At 37.4% G+C, this 19,744-nt stretch overlaps 2 protein-coding genes and 1 pseudogene across 2 annotated transcripts; 2 read left to right on the top strand and 1 right to left on the bottom strand.

Moving 5' to 3' along the window:
• Window positions 1–342: 342 nt before the first annotated feature.
• On the top strand, window positions 343–6,245 carry LOC113091357 (occludin). Its single transcript, XM_026256828.1, has 9 exons — window positions 343–498; window positions 1,594–1,683; window positions 1,923–2,565; window positions 2,775–2,942; window positions 3,891–3,997; window positions 4,582–4,677; window positions 4,819–4,990; window positions 5,287–5,328; window positions 5,491–6,245. The coding sequence occupies exons 2-9, from the start codon at window positions 1,640–1,642 to the stop codon at window positions 5,587–5,589; spliced, it is 1,371 nt and encodes a 456-aa protein (XP_026112613.1). The 5' UTR covers window positions 343–498; window positions 1,594–1,639; the 3' UTR covers window positions 5,590–6,245.
• Window positions 6,246–6,424: 179 nt separating this feature from the next.
• On the top strand, window positions 6,425–11,810 carry LOC113091278 (general transcription factor IIH subunit 2-like protein; annotated as a pseudogene).
• On the bottom strand, window positions 11,494–18,988 carry LOC113091277 (endoplasmic reticulum aminopeptidase 1-like). Its single transcript, XM_026256688.1, has 19 exons — window positions 18,713–18,988; window positions 17,711–18,226; window positions 17,476–17,614; window positions 17,177–17,311; window positions 16,965–17,085; window positions 16,724–16,878; window positions 16,501–16,614; window positions 16,255–16,386; window positions 16,038–16,169; window positions 15,591–15,674; window positions 15,341–15,498; window positions 14,749–14,828; window positions 14,361–14,544; window positions 14,057–14,213; window positions 13,057–13,241; window positions 12,799–12,960; window positions 12,579–12,719; window positions 12,420–12,501; window positions 11,494–12,302 (listed from the first exon to the last, which is right to left on the bottom strand). Exons 2-19 carry the CDS (start codon window positions 18,199–18,201, stop codon window positions 12,132–12,134), a joined length of 2,823 nt encoding a protein of 940 aa, XP_026112473.1. The 5' UTR covers window positions 18,202–18,226; window positions 18,713–18,988; the 3' UTR covers window positions 11,494–12,131.
• Between the last annotated feature and the right edge of the window lie 756 nt (window positions 18,989–19,744).

The following is a 19,744-nucleotide window of genomic DNA, read 5'->3' as shown; positions in this document are numbered from 1 at the left end:
TACACTTTCATGATTTGGGCAAACAGAAATTAAATTGGTCTTATACATTACTTGCATCTCAGGCGCATATGAGATAGAATATAAAAGGGTTTGTTTTCTTTCTTTTTTGTTTTTCCAGAAATTGTCTGATTGTTTACAAATTTAACATAAAATTACCATAGCCTGAAAAGTAGCTAGGTTTAAATATAAAAAATTGTCAAGACACTTTATTTATTTATAGACAATATATATTCTGAAAGTCGCTCCTCATGCATCTGAAGTGTCCTCTCAGCGCGCGCACGTTCAGGGCGGGGCTGCACCTGTGCAGGTGAGGATGGGGGGAGGCTGGTTTCACTGATGTGTCCTGTGAGAGGCAGCTGATCTATGAAAGCTTTCTCAGTATTTGGTGAGCGTTTCCTGAAGCCTGAGCTTCTTGGGAGGCCTGTGAAATACTTCTATAAGAACAGAGGAAGGGTTACAAAATATTTACCAGCTTTGACAGCTTTTGTAAGGAAGAGGGTGAGTGATTAATTAATTTTCTATTTTTTAGTTTGTTTTTAAATATTCCCAGCTGAATACTGTAGCATGTTCTATCTCATGTTGTCGATTGTTGTGTTGACTAATACGCCTATGTTGCGCGGAACTAATAAAAAAAAATATATAGATATAATCAAATAGTTGTAAGCTAATCGTCTTTGTGTTCTTTGAGAAGCATGATTTTTCTCCGTAATGTGGTTATTTATATAAAATTCCAGGTGTAGGTGTCCTAATTCTGAGGGTATTTAATCACTTAATCCAACTGAAGTACGGATTTTTTTTTAACTTGATCTCAAACGTTGATATAATATTCTCATATTTCTTTGCTACAATTTGAAGCGTGTTTGGAATCTACAATATATCCCTACACAAAGAAAATAAATTCAAGTGATATTAAGAGGGTTTTGCTAAACCTACTACTACCAGGCTGTGAGGTAGCCTAGGTTTAATTGTAATTGGATACAATTTAAACCAATAAATATAATTTAAAACAAATATGGAAATTCATAAAACAGATTAACAACTTACAGCAAAATGATCTAAATTATAGTCCAAGTATATTTGTATATAAAACAGCATAACAATCTCTGGTCAGCCATATTTTTTTTTATAAAAATTAAATAAAAATATGAAATTAATGTATAATTACAGTAATCTAAAGACTCTCATTTTTAAAAGGAGACTTATATTGTCACCTCCGTAATCATAAGACTTTATCTTATTGGCTATATGGTGTTACAGCACAACACACCTTGGTCGATTTTTTACAATTTTATATATATATATATTTTATATAATTTTATTATATAATTTTACAATTTTATATATATATATATATATATATATATAATATATATATATATATATATATATATATATATATATATATATATATATAAAGAATCATATTCATATTCATATTCTGATTGCAGACTCATTAATAACTGTAATATAAAAATATAAAAAGCCACCTTGTATCTAAATTTTAATCTTTGTGGAAAATGTGGATTAACAACAGTGCATTATTTCATTATATTGTAGTGATTCATCAATTATATTTTTTCATTCTTACATTAGATTTCATTCAGACATCCCTGTGAAGTTTTTCCGGGAAGCTAGCATCATGCCGAAAAAATCAAGTCGTCCTCATGCACATGGTGGCAGACAGTAAGTTGCATATTAGAGTATATATATGTAATCATCCATTGTCAGTACAGGCAAGTGTTCTACACTGAATCCTTACTGCCTCGTTCTGATGGTGTTATGATCTGTTTGATGATTGTTTTTATAGTTTTAGATTTAGTTTTAGTTAACTATAATAACCCCTGGATCTGAGTATTTTTAAAAAATAATTAGTTAATAGTTTTTCTTTTACTCATCCATATTATCTCACACTGTCATTTCAGTCATCACCGATCCACCCATCGCACAGCTTCTTACCACCCTGATGAAATGCTTCACTTTTACCGCTGGACATCACCCCCGGGTGTCATGAAGATTTTGTGCATCATCATCATCATTTTGTGTGTTGCTATGTTTGCCTGCATAGCCTCCACACTGGCATGGGACTATGATGCCAGCGCCATGGGCCTTGGGAGTCTCGGGATGGGCTATGGAAGCAGTTATGGCAGTGGAGCGTATGGCGGTAGTGGGATTAGTGGAAGTGGGGGTGGGGGTGTTGGAGGCTACGGCTATGGAGGCGGCACATACATGGATCCGAAATCAGGCAAGGGCTTCATCATCTCACTCGCTGCAATCACCTTTATTGCTGTGCTCATCATCTTCATCCTGGCAGTGTCGAGACAGAACGCTGCACAGTCTCCCTCATTCTACCTGGCCTCCATCATTATTAGTGCCATCCTGGCTGTACTGATGTTCATCGCCACCATTGTGTACCTGGTCGCTGTTAACCCCACTGCTCAATCATCTGGATCCATGATGTATACTCAAATGTTGCAAATGTGTGCACAATATCAGAACCAAGATCAGCCCTCTGGGATCTTCATCAATCAATATTTATACCACTACTGTGTAATGGAGCCTGAAGAGGTGAGCATGTGCTCCTAACAGGGAGCAGGCCATCTTCATAAAAACATTTGTTCAGTTCAGGCTGGCTCTTATCAGACACAACTTAAGATGTTTCAGCTGTGTAGAAATGCTTTTAGAGATTCATGCAAATCCAGATACCAGTCCTCTATTGTGTTTCTTTATTTACGGTGCTTTTTAAAGCATTAATAATGTTTTCTCATCATCACAAGGTCATTGCTGTAGTTCTTGGGGTTCTGGTTGTTATCGGACTGATCATCCTACTTGTATTCGCTGTGAAGACCCGAGGGCAGATCAGGAGATACGGCAGAGAGCGTGTTCTGTGGTATGATGTGAAGACCATCAACAGCGGTCTTACATCTAGAGGCATCGGAGAATGGGTGAGAGTTTTCACCAGCAAATTGCTCAAAATATAAGATTCATATCCTGTTCATGTTAGTTCTGTGTTTTTCTTAATTCGGTACAATGTGTGGATTTATGAGGTCATGAAATGTAATAGTTTTTGTAGCACTTAGGTTGCACTTCTATTACATATTTATACCATAAAATGCTTCTTGATGCATGTTGTTTTCAAGAGTTGCTATGTGGTGCCTATAATTGGTGCACTGTTTTGAGCAGTATCATTGGATTAGCATTGCAATTAAGACTCTTCCACGAAGAGAAGTTTCAGAGAAATGTTTCTACGAAGAGGTGTTTTTATGTCTAGTTTCTGGGCGTGTTCTCTTAGGCACTTTCACTTGATGTGAAGCATGATTTTGGTACAAAATTCCATGATGAAATACATGATTAAACACTTGATTGTGACTTAAAAGTTTATCAAATGGTAGGTGTGAACTGTTAGATTCCCATCTTAGTGTTTTAGGTCAATCCATTGGCTTTGTTCCTACATGTTTTGTCACCAGGTGAGCAGTGGTAGTTTGTCCTTTATGTCATGAAGGTATTTGTGGAAGTGGTGGAACCGGTTCTTCCTGGCTTTTATGTTTGTCCAGACTATTTACCATACAAAAAGAAGGCTGAGTGCATTGGGGAAACAGAGAAGCTAAAGTAAAAAGGAGCCTACAACAACACTTACAGGAATCGGTGAAAATATTTTGAGGCTGTATGGAGGGGTGGGGTATTATTAAAAAAAAACACTCTGGAAAAACACCTTGTTGATGCAATGTTAAGATTGCTACTAACCATACTTGTACCCAGAGTAAACAGGTTTCAGTGTATCAATTTGTCATAAATGCACATTATGTTTCCAAACTAGAATGGCTTACAGTAAAGTTATTTATTTATTTATTTGTATAAAATGGCTAAATATGACGTTATTTGTTTTTCTTCAGGTAAATAATGTGTCTGGATACCCAGAGGCTTTTGTCAAAGACCACAATGACCGATTCAGTGTTGCACAGCCAATGGTACACAGCCAGAAGCCAATTTACCTTCCAAGGTACGTCATATCAGTACTTGTAATATTGTTGCAAAAACAAATGCGTAGAAAAATATTTTCATATTAGTGTAGACTTTGTTCAGTGATTTTGCATTGATAGGGCTTTGCTGTTTTAGAATACGATTGGTTATTATAGATATGAACTACATTAGTAGTGGTTGACTTTTTATTATTTTTAAAATAATGGTTAAAATGAAAACATCTGCATTAATAATAGCGAATTAAAATTGTACACAAAGTCACTCCGCAAGCAGAATGAACGCCATTGTTAATCAGCCAAGCAAGAACAGACCGGCTCAAGATGATTGGCCTGCTCTGTAGTAGTCTGTCACTAGACTAGGTGCCTCAGAATGAAGGAATCCAGGAAATCGTGTCCCTGTATCAATAGGACGTGGTGGATGTTGTTTTGTCATGAACACGAATAACCAGTTTCACAAACTTGATTATGTGAACTGACTGAGACTATTGTAATCACAAAGCTATTCTTACTCTTTCAGTCACAATCAAAATTGTAATAATATCACAGCCAAGTTATTAACAACAATTTCTATTGGTGTCATTTATTTATTTATTTTTATCAAAAGGGGCTCTGACTTGACAAGCTCTTTAAGTGGAATGAAGGGCAAACTGAGAGACTATGAGCCTGAGTCTGGAGATGAGCTGGACACTGGCTATGAAAGGTGAGGAAAATCTTTTGAGTCCTAGTTGGTAGTTTTGGATCACGTTTTTCAATAATTCTCAGCATTTGTGATTTTATGCAATCAGTATCACTCTTACCATATTTCTCCCTTTACCTCTATTCTGTGCTGTCATGCTCTCAGTGAGTATCCTCCCATCATTAATGAGCAGGAGAGGATTGAGTACAAGAGAGAGTTTGACCGAGACCACATTGAGTACAAGCGTCTTCAGGCTGAGCTAGATGATGTTAATCAGGGCTTGGCAGAAGCAGATCGAGAGATGCACCGCTCACAGGAAGGCAGCCCACAGTTCATGGTATGTTATCTATAAAATGAAAACTGCTCTTCTAAAGGTTGGATCTCTTTCTATCTTCCGACTCTTAATATTTTTAATATTTTTTGCCCGTCTGTCACAATAATTCACGTTTCAGGTTATGGGTGGTGTAAGGTCACTTAATCTCACAGTATCTCTTCCAACTTAAATAATGCTCTTCTTTAACAATATTAAGCATTAATTTAACATTATATCTTTATCTGTTTTTATAAATTATTATTATTGTTATTAAAATATGTTACATTAATATATGTTACTCGCTTTTATTCCCTAAAAAGGATGCCATGAATGTATACAACAGGCTCAAAAGTTTGAAGAAGGTAAGTTATTTTAGTGTCCTATTTTTAAAACATTCATACTAGAATATCATGAATTGCATTATTAGTCACAGCTGCCAAAAATAACTGTGTTTATAGTAGTGAAAAATATGATATATGTGTATAGATACAAATCTAAATGCTGACCTGTTTCCTTTCTCACAGTCTGCAGACTATCGGATGAAAAGGAAAAGATGTAAACAGCTGAAGACAAAACTGTCCTTGATCAAAAGAAGAGTCAGCGACTATGACCACAGACAATAAAAACCTGGCAATGGAAACTCAGGAGGGTATTTTGTGTCACATGTCGGGTTTTTCTCAGGACATTACTGTATCTGTATTTCTGTATTAAAAATCTGCATCACTGTATTATTGCCAAGAACTGTATGGCAGCTGTATGACAGAGTTTTGCTTTTGAGCCAAACTAAGTTTGAACTAAATATTGTGGTATCAATTAAGTGTTTTGTTTTATTTTTTTTAAAGCTAAATGAAGTCTCTTTTTATCTTTTGCTGCAGACAGTTAGTCAAGTCAATGATTGTGTATCTTAAAACCGAGCAAGACTGTGGCCACTTTTTTGTTGTATTTTAAGGGATCTCCAAGCAAAGAGATTCTAATGTTGTTTGTTATAATGATGTCTTACTGAATTATTTTGAACCTTCACTTTTTTAACTTCTTGATCAATCTGTTACCAGAATACCAATCTATTTTGTTGTTGTTAAATTTAATTAAACACTTAGAATGGGTGCGAGTTCAATTACAAATATATAATTTATATAATGGCTCTTTCAGACAATTATATCAAATCTATAAAGAATGTGTCGTTGAACAGTTTTAATGTGGCAGGCTAACTGTGTTGACTGTAAATTACTTTTCTTGCTTGTATTTTTGTACATAGTAAAATAAAGCTATCCAATTTATAGATTTCTTTGTATATATTCATTTTAATTAATTAATTCAATTAATTAAACCGGACAACTAAAAGATAATCATAAGCTTATGTTTTATTGATCCATATATGGAACACGCATAGACAGTAAAATAAACGGAACACGTCGGTCCTCTCACAAGCTCGGAACTATTGTTCGCATTTTGTACCGGTGGAACATGACGAGTCGACGGACAAGGGTTGCACAAAAGTAAATAACGGTTGAATTGGGTTGTTTTTATAGTCTGCTGCGCAAGTTATATATTAATATGTCGTTAACTCAAAAGTCGAGTTTATATAAATTTCCATGTGTTTGCTGTTATTATAAGGTTAATTTTAAGAGAGTCTCTGTGAGGAGACTGAATGTATAACTGTTGAAACAGCTTGAGAGTAAAACCTTTCTGACGAATGGAATAACTGAATAACGTTCCCCCTAAAGAAAGCTTACACACTGATAAAATTATAAATCATGAATGAAGAACCAGAGAGAGCAAAACGCTGGGAAGGCGGATACGAACGAACATGGTGAGAAGTTGAGCTTTATGCCTACTTTAACATGTGTGCGTGTTAATTTAAAAAAAATATATATTTTCAATGACCCCCCCCCCCTTTTTATTTACCTCAGACACTTAAAATGCTTATTTTTATTAAAATATATTTTACAAAATATTTATATCGTCATTTCAATAATTGCAAGGTTCCAAGAGCTCGAACTATGACATATGTAACTATGCCTAAACAATAAGGCGCATCACAAGACTAAAGTACATGAGAACACATACACTATAATGAGCTGTTGACATGTTTCTCTCAGGGAGGTGCTGAAGGAGGATGAATCTGGATCCCTCTAAGCTACTGTGGAGGACATTCTTTTCCAGGCAAAGAGGAAAAGGTACAGCACTCAAATGTAAAATATTAAAAATCAGTTTGAGCTGATTGCATATTGCTTTAAAATTCACTTGCAGTCTCTCGGTCACATTACAGAGTGTTTGAGGGTCATGGACAAGTTCGGCTTGGGATGGTGAGATGCATTTTACTGTCCTCCATAGTTTAGCATTATTTCTCGTTATTGAAGGCTGATCATAACCATGCTTATAATTACCGCCAAACTAGATGCGGCATCTCTTTGTGATCATTGACTCATCTAGATCAATAGAAGATCAAGACCTGAAGCCCAACAGGCTGACCTCAACCTTGAAGGTAGTGGCATATAGCAGCCTAACATTGTATGAAAAGCTGTCAAAACTGATCTTTCATTTTGCATCCTTTAGCTGATGGAGTTTTTTTGTGGAGGAATACTTTGACCAGAATCCAATCAGTCAGGTAATGCACTTGACTCTGTATCCTTCTGTAAGTGTTTACTATGTGTGCAGCTTCTGTTAACAGTACTGTTTTGTCACAGATTGGGATCATTACCACCAAGAACAAGAGGGCGGAGAAGCTCACTGATCTTGCAGGTTGATGCATTAGTATTATGTTTACATGTTTTGAGAAGTTTTCTTTGTTATCATCATCATCATCATGTGACATTACTGGTATTTTACTCTTACCAGGGAACCCAAAGAAGCATATAGCAGCCCTGAAGAAAGCTGTGGACACCACATGTGTTGGTGAACCATCTCTCTACAACTCTCTCAACATGGCTATGCAGACTCTGAAGTAAGGCACAAGTCAGCGTTTGGCACTTTCATCTGGAATTGAAACGCAGCAGTGATGCTTACAGTTTAGTAGTAGCACTGGACTTGAACTCACCAGTAACCATATTCCTGTTTTCATGCAGACACATGCCTGCTCATTCAAGCAAAGAGATCCTGGTTATTTTCAGCAGTCTTACTACCTGTGACCCAGCCAACATATACAGTATTGTTCAAAATAATAGCAGTACAATGTGACTAACCAGAATAATCAAGGTTTTTCGTATATTTTTTTATTGCTACGTGGCAAACAAGTTACCAGTAGGTTCAGTAGATTGTCAGAAAACAAACAAGACCCAGCATTCATGATATGCACGCTCTTAAGGCTGTGAAATTGGGCAATTAGTTGAATTAGTTGAAAGGGGTGTGTTCAAAAAAATAGCAGTGTGGCATTCAATCACTGAGGTCATCAATTTTGTGAAGAAACAGGTGTGAATCAGGTGGCCCCTATTTAAGGATGAAGCCAACACTTGTTGAACATGCATTTGAAAGCTGAGGAAAATGGGTCGTTCAAGACATTGTTCAGAAGAACAGCGTACTTTGATTAAAAAGTTGATTAGAGAGGGGAAAACCTATAAAGAGGTGCAAAAAATGATAGGCTGTTCAGCTAAAATGATCTCCAATGCCTTAAAATGGAGAGCAAAACCAGAGAGACGTGGAAGAAAACGAAAGACAACCATCAAAATGGATAGAAGAATAACCAGAATGGCAAAGGCTCAGCCAATGATCACCTCCAGGATGATCAAAGACAGTCTGGAGTTACCTGTAAGTACTGTGACAGTTAGAAGACGTCTGTGTGAAGCTAATCTATTTTCAAGAATCCCCCGCAAAGTCCCTCTGTTAAAAAAAAGGCATGTGCAGAAGAGGTTACAATTTGCCAAAGAACACATCAACTGGCCTAAAGAGAAATGGAGGAACATTTTGTGGACTGATGAGAGTAAAATTGTTCTTTTTGGGTCCAAGGGCCACAGGCAGTTTGTGAGACGACCCCCAAACTCTGAATTCAAGCCACAGTACACAGTGAAGACAGTGAAGCATGGAGGTGCAAGCATCATGATATGGGCATGTTTCTCCTACTATGGTGTTGGGCCTATTTATCGCATACCAGGGATCATGGATCAGTTTGCATATGTTAAAATACTTGAAGAGGTCATGTTGCCCTATGCTGAAGAGGACATGCCCTTGAAATGGTTGTTTCAACAAGACAATGACCCAAAACACACTAGTAAACGGGCAAAGTCTTGGTTCCAAACCAACAAAATTAATGTTATGGAGTGGCCAGCCCAATCTCCAGACCTTAATCCAATTGAGAACTTGTGGGGTGATATCAAAAATGCTGTTTCTGAAGCAAAACCAAGAAATGTGAATGAATTGTGGAATGTTGTTAAAGAATCATGGAGTGGAATAACAGCTGAGAGGTGCCACAAGTTGGTTGACTCCATGCCACACAGATGTCAAGCAGTTTTAAAAAACTGTGGTCATACAACTAAATATTAGTTTAGTGATTCACAGGATTGCTAAATCCCAGAAAAAAAAAAATGTTTGTACAAAATAGTTTTGAGTTTGTACAGTCAAAGGTAGACACTGCTATTTTTTTGAACACACCCCTTTCAACTAATTGCCCAATTGCACAGCCTTAAGAGCGTGCATATCATGAATGCTGGGTCTTGTTTGTTTTCTGACAATCTACTGAACCTACTGGTAACTTGTTTGCCACGTAGCAATAAAAAATATACTAAAAACCTTGATTATTCTGGTTAGTCACATTGTACTGCTATTATTTTGAACAATACTGTATGAGCTTATCAAAGTGAGTTTGAATAAATGGCTGCATACTGTAATGGTTATTAATGTTTGATGAACATCGACTTCTTTGTGATCATCTTTTTAATATACCAATAGACTCTGAATGCTTTGAAGATCAGAGTGTCTGTGATAGGCCTGTCAGCAGAGGTTCGAGTGTGCACCATTCTCACAAGAGAAACTGGAGGTCGGTGGTCTTATCTTAACATGGTTTCCGCCTCCTGCCAGCTCCTCTTCAGAGTGCTCCCTCATACGCATGGGTAATCACACAGTCATTTTCACCACATTTACACAATTTAAATTGGGTAAAATGATGCAAGTGCAACACTTATTACTGGTAGCTGAAAGCTTAGTTAAAAATTAGCCAAAGTATACAAGAAATTTGTAGAACTGTGAATGCTGTGCTGTTTGTCATTTTAATTTGTGTATTTAATGTTGTCTTCACTGCTCCGTAAAGGTGAAGCAGTCCAGGATTAGTCTGGGAAATTTTATATTAGTGTAAGTTACAATATTTCAAATATAATCTTCCACAATATCTTTATTGTAATAATTTGCTCAGGTATCCCTCAGCATGTCATAGCCTCCATGTCTGATCAGGATGCCAAACCCTCGTTCAGCATAGCGTGAGTACAGTTTAAATCTTATGTACGTTACCACAGTTTAATAATATTAAATCTAAAAATTAAATATATTTTACACTAATATAATATAACACTTTACTGTATTTTTAACCAATTAATTGCAGAGTGGAATTAGTGAAATCAACTTTTTGATGATATTCTAATTATATGGACAGCACCTGTATATACTGTTTATATACAATTTTTTTTTGAAAGAAGTCTCTTGCTCACCAAGGCTGCAATTATTTGACCAAAAATACAGTAAAATGTTATATTATGAAATATTATAGCATTTTAAAAAAGATCTATTTGAATATATTTTAAAATGTAATTTATTCTTGTAATTATAGTTCATTTTCTAATATATTTAAGGCACCTAGACAGCACTGGTGAGCCAGGACTCACTCTTGGCGGCTACTACTGCCCACAGTGTAGAGCCAAATACACTGAGCTGCCAGTGGAGTGTAAAGTGTGTGGTATGTTCTTGAAAACTTACATTAATTTTCAGAGAGCGTTGATGTGTTCAGTTTTCACAGTCTGTGTCTTCTCTCTGGTATAGGTCTGACTTTAGTTTCTGCTTCTCACCTGGCCCGTTCCTTCCATCACCTCTTCCCCCTGGAGGCCTTCCAGGAGACCCCACTGGAGGAGTATAAGGGGGAGAGGTGAGCATCACACTCATTCTGTGAAAACTCCTCTTGTCTGTCTCATTTCAGCTTATTTAATAGACTTCATCTATGGCTTTTCAGGTTCTGTGAGGCTTGTCAAGGGGAGTTGAAAGACAAAAGTGTAGGTTGTCCAATTCTAAATCTTTAGAAAAGGAACATTAATAGGCTTGTTTCAAATGGTATTTAATCTCTTTGTTTTCTCCTCTCTGCAGATATTTACTTGTCTAGCATGTAAAAAAGTGTTCTGTGTGGAGTGTGATGTCTTCATCCATGACACACTGCACTGCTGTCCTGGCTGTATGCAGACTGACAGGACATCCTGATGTAAGATTGCCTTTCTACAAGACATCTGTGAACTTGAAACTGAGATTCAAAAGAAAAAAGGGGAAGTCCTCAACCACCGGTTTAGATTCTCACTGATTATTGAGGGTTAAAGTAATGACAGTCCAATGCTTGTCAGTTCTTTGGCATGATTTTATTTTGGCTTTCTTGCATCAGTTGTGCTCGAGCTCTAACCGTATAAAAGGGCGCCCCCTATGGGGGAAAGTGTCTCACTGGACCAAATGAAACCAGCAACAGAAAAACACTTGTGCTGTTTTCCAGTGTCCTGTTTCCATTAAAGCCACAGAGTTGTAATAGTGTTAACATGACAGCTGTTCCTATATTTTGTACTCTACATACCATGTTAATGTACTCAATGACTCAAAAACAAACGTGTGCATAACTAGTTCTTTAGATGAACTTTTTAAACAAATTAAAAATTAATTTAAAAATGTACTGACTTGCGTGGCTTGTTTTTGCAAATTGTAGAACTGAATGCTAGAAAATAAGCTGTGTTGCAGCATAATTTATGCTTTCTAGAGTATGTATGACAAAAAATCCTTAATTTCAATACTAAAGTTGGAGACAGACGGAAATGTTAAATCATACCTTTATAAGAAATGGTACAGCTATTCAAAAATATTTACCCTATATTCACAAATTCAGAATCAGTTATTTCACACACTTTAGTACATCAATGTTCTCATCAACATTCATGCATCATTTTAAATCACAAAATAAAATGTATACAGCAATGAGTTTTTCAGTAGCAGTGCTTCACAGCTCTGTATTTTTGTGCTGCTCCTGGTGTCTGTGCAGCCAGGCCTTCAGTAAGGGGAGGTTCTTGTCCATCCAGCGAATGTTCTCTTCAATGTTCTCCAGGGCTTGCTGAATACATCTCTGGTCTGCTCCAGTCTCAGCCCGCAAGGAAGTGAAGAAACTACGAACCTGACAGAGCAGAGAAACAAGCTCTATGTTTTCTGATTAGAGGATCAGACATGTTTTTGGTCGAGACCAACTGATGAAAGCTCCCAATTAATTGTTTGGTTAAAAGGAAATACCTACCTCAGCTAGCATTTCTCTGGTGGAATACTGGTTGGTCACTCCTACCACCATGTGTGCAACAGAGTGTGAGCCAAGATCAAACCTACGAACAAAAGTTTTTAGTCATTAAAGGCCTCACAACATACCACTATTGTGTGTCTAATTAAATCAGCATCTCACTTCTTTATTAGAGCGTCCCAGTTAGCTTTTAAAAAGTCCCATGCGTGCTTGTAAGCCTTAGGATTTTTACTGACTGAAGTCACAACATATGGAAGATCCTGAGTCTTCATCACCTCTCCCAGCAGACTCTGCTCCATCATCCTGACACAAAGAAAAAAAGAAAGATGACATTAGTGATGCTACTTATTTTCTTCAACTGAGGTTTATCTGAATGTCTCACCATTTTAGCTTGTGATCGAGAGGGCTGGTCGTGAGGGCCATCTTTATCCTGCTCTTCATCGAGACATACATGGACTCCTTGTACTTCTCAAACAGGAACTCCCAGCCATCCTCAGTCCGGGCGCCAACAGAAAACACAGCCATAAGCACGTCATTGGGAAGACTAGAGGGTGGAAAGACAAAAAAGGTCAGAAATAATGTATTTTTTCTTTACCGATTCATTCATTAGGAAAGGAAAAAGAAAACGATGACCACTAACCTCATATTGCCATCTGAGTCCCTCCACTGGTTGAAGAGGTGTGTAGCGGTTCTGACACAGGGAGGATGACCCCGCACACAGCCAAACATGAGGAGGTAGCTGCGCAGCATCCTCTGAGACACAGAGCCATCATCAGTCCACAACTGCTGGTCGATGAGCTTCCTGAACAGCTGCAGTATGTAGCCCTGGACCACAGCGAGACAATCAACATTTGTTATACATCTACAGCAGGGAGGAATGCATGGCCAGTTTATTTATACAACTCATTTAATTCACAATGATAATTGAGATTATTATTATGCGTTGCATAATTACAATAAATGGTTGATAAACTAAAAAGAATAAAACAAGCAAGAAAAAAAGGTTTTTTATTAACCAACAAATAAGGCTTTTTACACATTTTAAAACAACCCATTTCCATGACTTTTTCAGAGGCTATGACTACATATGATACAAAGACCAATTTTATAGCTAATATTAAATATATTAGAAATTAGCATGACTAGAAAATTCTAGTTCAAAAGTTCCACAACATTATAAAAGAGTCATTTAACTTCTAGACCTGTAATATTTTTTTTGTGGAAATTATGTGATTTTCCATGAACATGGGAATTGTTTTTTTTGTTTTTTTTACCAAATTTGATTATTTACACTACTGTTGGTTTGGAGTCAGTAAGATTTATTTTTCTTTTTAGAAATTAATACTTCTAATGCATTGAATTGGGAGGGAAAAAAGGTGACAGTAAAATATATAACATTAATAAGAAATCTTTCATGTGCACCAAATCAGCATATAAGAATGCTTTCAGAAGGATTATGGAGCACTGAAGAAATATTAAATTATAATGTATTAAAACAGAGAACAGTTATTTTAAATTGTAAAAATAGTTCACAATTTTACTGTTTTAATGTGTTTTTGTTAGGCTATTTTGTTGTTTTATTATCAGAATTGCAGACTGAATGAATTAAGGAGGTGAAATATAAATGATCACTCACTGACCTTCATCTGATTCTCCAGCTCCACCATGTCTCTCTTCTCCATCAGTTTGTACAGAGGCACAAGCTCACTGAAGCCCTGGGTCACTGGCATAATCTCAGTTTCTTTGCTTAGATACAGGGTTAGGTCTAAGGCCTTATCCAGGGGAAGCTTCCCAACACTGTCCAAAACACACGGACACAGGATGAAATCAAACAGGGCATGATGTTTATGGAATGATCTGCAGTACTTCAGATTCACGTCTGACTCAATACATTTTCTTCACACAGATTAATAAAAGCACATACGCAGATGACTGAGGACTGACCTGACCAACTGGAAGGCGTTGTTGATGAGGCTGGCCCGGTCATTGCTGCTGAGCGCCGTGTGATTGTGCTTGAGTAGCATGATGAGGTCATCCCAGCCAGAACCCTCATAGTGCACAATGTAATATCCACTCATGTCCACATTAAACTTGATCCAGTCCACCTCCTCTGGCAGATACAGCACGTCTATCATGACAAATACAACAAATCTGTTAGAAATCAGTGCTACAGTGCTTCAGACCTAGTGCTGTTTAGTCCTATCTCTCTAAACATTTGACAGTTTAAAAACTTAATGTCATTAAATTATTTAAAAAAAAATGTTTTATTATATAATATTATTAGCACTTAATGAATAATATTACTAAAAAAAGAATCTAATAAAACAAATACCTGTTTTAGTCTTGAGCAGGAAGCGGTGCACTGTGGTTGAGCCGCTGGTAATGTAAGTCAATGGAACGTGCCACAGAAAGCTGTAAGCGGCAAAAGATCAAGAATGAAAGATGTAGCCAAACTCATAAACAAGTGTTAAAAAGGAAAATTAAGAATCAAGAGTAATTTAATAAATCTGTATAAAGTCCCATGTGTACACAGAGTGACTTGCTGTGACAAACTAATTTTAGAGTTCACGATTTGTGGTAACATGAGTGACGGTGACCACTGGCAATGTGTCAGTGCATCTCCTGTACGACAGAGCGATTTCACTTTGGAAATAATTTATCTCTAATTTTTCAAAATGATGCATGGAAAACCATGTCAAGAATTGAGAGACTTGAATTCATTCATTGATAATTCATCTTGTTCATGGTCTGTATTATTCACTGCTGCCCCACTGTTAAGCAAGAAAACATTCCACGTCAAGAGGTTGACGTCTTATTTGGACTGGCAATACTTTTCAAAAGCATTAACCCTAAATCAATTATATAAACTCTGTTTAAACAGGCTTTAATAACAGAAAATGTAGATTTTGATATTAATAATGAACCTAGATGTTTGTGAGAGGTCATCACTCTTGAGGTAACGCTCTTGACTTAGTCTGACTTCACGACCTCTGACCTCCACCGTAATGAGTGGAAAGCCCTCCTGCAATGTCCATGTCTCCATCATAGCCTTAACATCCAGCTCATCCTCAGAGTGCCATTTCTAAGAGATACAATATCACAGAAATACATCTCAACACCAGGTAAAAACAGGGTAAAGAGAGTTCAGCTTAATGATTTAACAGAGTAACTCACAGAAGCTCCAGAGTGTGAGACCGTGTGCCGGCAAGATTCATCACCCTTCAGTCTGCCCTCATCCAGCCCATCAGATTCACACACCTATAACAAACAGACACACTTACTACGTCAGGAGACATTTTGATCTGGTACTCTTAAGATACCATCACATCAGCAAACTTTCAGTGAATTTTTTCAGCCAAAAAAGGTCCACTGTCAACAGTGTAGTAAGAAGCACAGCTCACAAAGAAATATTTTATAAATCAAGCAGCTTTTTGTTGGTGAATGTGGAATATTAGCTTAACCAATGTAGGTTGTATGGATTCCTGTTGAAATGACTGGATTTTGCCCTTGAAAATTTGAATGTAAAATTGTAAAAAAAAACTGTAAATGTGACCGCACATAATGAATAAGAAATCCTACACAGTTTAATGCATCTGTATCACACATGTAGTTTGTACTCACATTGGTCAGACTTTCCCACAGGTTACTATTGACCGTATTCTGGTAACTGTAGCGTTTTAGGTATCTCACAATGCCCAATTTGAAGTCATCCGGGGTCAGAAACTCTCTCAGCATGTTCAGAATACAAGCCCCCTGAAATGACAGTCACCATTGTAACATTTTCAATAGCAAGAAAAACATCTTGCAAGGGAAAACATTCCAAAGTTTTATTATGCACCTTGTCATAGGAAACGTCATCAAACATTTCCTGTATCTGAGCAGGGTTCTCCACCGGTGTGGACACTGGGTGAGAGGAGCTTAAGGAGTCTACCTCCATCGCCTCGAAACACTTCCCCAAGAAATAATCCTCCTGAGGCACAAAGATGATTGGGCTTCATATTAGCACAGACTATCATCCTACTCATGCTGAGTGAAATAAAATGCCAGTCCTTCAGCAAGGGCAACCAATTTGACAAAGACTTACAACTTGCAGTTCAGGATTGGTGATGTTAACAGACACGAACTCCATGAACTTGGCAAAACCTTCATTCAGCCACAGATCATTCCACCACTGCATGGTCACTAGGTTACCAAACCACTGACAAGAACAGACACAGAATGAACAATTCACTCATGTCATTTAGTAGAAGAATTTCTAGAATACATCTGACACACACACAAGCAAACAGTTGATGTTATAAGTTCACCTGATGGGCCAGTTCATGAGCGATGATCATCGTGATACCCAGCTTGTCAGAAGCAGAAGACTTGTGTGGGTCAAAAAGAAGGGCTGATTCACGGTAGGTGGTCAGACCCCAGTTCTCCATCGCTCCAGACTGGAAGTCGGGGATAGCAGCAAGATCTACAAAGCAGATTGTATAAATAATGATCTCAGAAATCTGTCCTTTGTATTTTAAGTAGTAGACGAAATGCCTACGTGGAACTAACCCTGTTTGGGTAGAGGGTACGGAATGTCAAAGTAGTCATCATAAAAGTCGAGCAGCTTCACTGCAGCATCCAGAGCAAACTCTGCCTGGTCGATCTTCTCTGGCACAGCATACACTGAAATCTGAATTCACATTCAAAAAATGCAATGATGGGATCTTCCAGTACTTAAAGGTTTTGTGGATTTAATGGTATGAAACAGATCATCTTCTGACCTGGACTCCATGTTGACTCATCTTGCTGATAGACACAAAGTCCGAGACGATATAGGCCACCAGGTATGTGCTCATCTTTACACTCACATCAAACTGGTCCTCAAACAGGCCGTCTGGTAGCTCTAATGTTTTGAGCTGGAGTAAAGACGAAAAAGAAAAAGAAAACAGTAGGATTACCAGAAGAAATTAAGTCTTCACACAGCAGATTAATAGTTCATGTCGCATTATGATTTATTCAGGTTTTTGTCAGAAAACTGCAGGAATTATTAATAGAGATTCTATGGATTTTGTAACGGCACCTTAGGCATGTTTGAGAGGGCAATATGCTTTGCCTCTCTGCGAATCCGTATGGAAAAGTTTGCTTTGAAGGCAGGTTCATCAAAACAGGGAAAGGCCGCCCGGGCACTAGTCGGCTCAAACTGTGTGGAGGCCACAGCCCTGTGAATGTGAAGGGGTTGTTATTTATAACACAAAAATATAAAAATAAAACCGAGATACTGGCTAGATATCTTGAGTGATTACTTAGTTTCTCACCTGACGTCTCCTTTGCTGGTGCGGTATGTGCTTTTGTAAAATCCATGAAAGCTTTCAGAGAGGTTGGCGGCAAACTCCAGTTCAACTGAATATACATGACCCCTCTTCAGAAGTGCATTATCAGATATAAGTGCAATCTGCTGGAAGTATGGGTACTCTAGCACCTTCAGGGCCTGTGGCTGACCTATGTCTGAACCTAGCAACCTTGCATTATAGACATGAAGATCCTTGCTGTGCAGTATGATATTCCTGGTGTTTTCATGGACCTCAATTTGGATCTGCACCCATCCTGTAAAGTCTAAACTTGTAAGGTTGGGGTGGATAAGGAGGTGGTAATGAAGTGGAGATACTGTGTCTGGAAGTCTCATTTTGTTCCATGGGAATGGTTCTCCATTGACTGATGTGGGGAATGAAGCGTGCTCTTGAGTGACTGCAGCCCAAAGGTGAACAGGCAGAACTACGAGACTCACAAGCAGAACAAAGCGAGGCATGGCTGCCCAGTACTACTTGAGGACACTGTAAAAGGGAAACATGTATTAGCTCTGATAATACAAAACAAACTCATAAGCTCAGCAAACGATGTTTTCGCATTTGTTTAAAAGTAATTTACTGAGAAAGTGTCGAACAATGACACTGCATATCGCCTCTTGTAGAAGTTTCATTTCTGTCAATCGGCTCTTTCAGTTTGGTTTCTTGTAAGTTTTATTTAGAGGACCGCATTTGTGAACCGATTAAATCGATTTATTAAAACAATCCCGACTGAAAAGGACGGACACTGCGGATGCGAAAGGCGTCTAATTTCGGGTTGGAAATCATTTTTCTATAAAATTGGTTGTAATATTAATACTATTCTACATTTGGCGATGGGCTTCTTTGCACAACACCAAAGCCTTCTTCGATGCGAACTGCGCGTGCTGTACGCTTAACCAAACGTCACATGCACCGTATTTTCACGTGCTAGAGATACATTTCAAGTTAAACTTTTTATCACAGAATACTTACAATCTTTGTTTTTTAGCTAAAATCCTTGATGTCTTCAAAAAATGAATCCGGTTATGGTTAAGTGGGGCATTCGAATCAATGAATGTGAAAGTGAAAATACAATTTTTCAACATTTGCATCATGGGAAGACGTTTTTTAAATTAAAGGCCCTGCACTTACTTTAGGAGTAAACACAATTGTAGGACCATTTATTTTGTCACTATAAAATAAATGCGATCAGGCTATGTGAAGCTGCGTTTGAAGTGGTAACAGACGCATGTTGCCAGATCCCCCTCAATTCCCAAGTCTGCAAAACTGAACCTTAAATACCACCAGGAAGGTGGTCTAAATACTGTAATTTTGAAATAAATAATGTTAAGAAACACACACACACATATAATTTTGTCTGTCAGAAATGTGCACTTGGACGGGCTGGAATATTCAGGAATTGTTATGGGAGTAATCTGAGGCTTTGTTGAGCCAGGTAAGTTAGATTTGCCATAATATTAACAAGCAAAATAATAAAACAAAAATGTGTTATCTTAAAATACACAGTTTTTGGGCACTCAAGTCATTATATAACTTAAACCTGGAGTAATGGCTGCTGACAATTTAGCTTTGCCATCACTGACATGTATCAATTTAAAAATATATATATTAGAATAGAAAACAGCTATTTTAAACTGTAACAATAGAACTACTATTTTACTATATTTTTGATCCAACAAATACAGCCTTATCAAAGCTTTTTATTTTAACTTTTTCTTATATTACCAATACATTTTGAGGAAATTATCACATCACTTGTATTTACAAACTGTATTTTTGTATGCGTGTTGTTCAGACTGGTATGTGATTTATGGGAACCACGTGTACAGCAGAGTACACAGAGCCATTGAGCCCAGCAGTGGTACAGAAGTAATGCTGGAGATCACCAAACTGATGGGGAAGATGGTGAAGGAAGGAGAGACCTAATGACATTCACAGAGAAAAATGATTTTGCCATTAGATGTGACTGTAGCGCTGGTTGTAGTGACCCAAATTAAGTCATTA

Source organism: Carassius auratus, unplaced genomic scaffold (genome assembly GCF_003368295.1).
Source record: "Carassius auratus strain Wakin unplaced genomic scaffold, ASM336829v1 scaf_tig00214183_4049273_7079891, whole genome shotgun sequence".
Classification (NCBI taxonomy): domain Eukaryota; kingdom Metazoa; phylum Chordata; class Actinopteri; order Cypriniformes; family Cyprinidae; genus Carassius; species Carassius auratus.
Note: the sequence above shows the minus strand (reverse complement) of the source record. Positions and strands in the feature narration are given on the sequence as shown.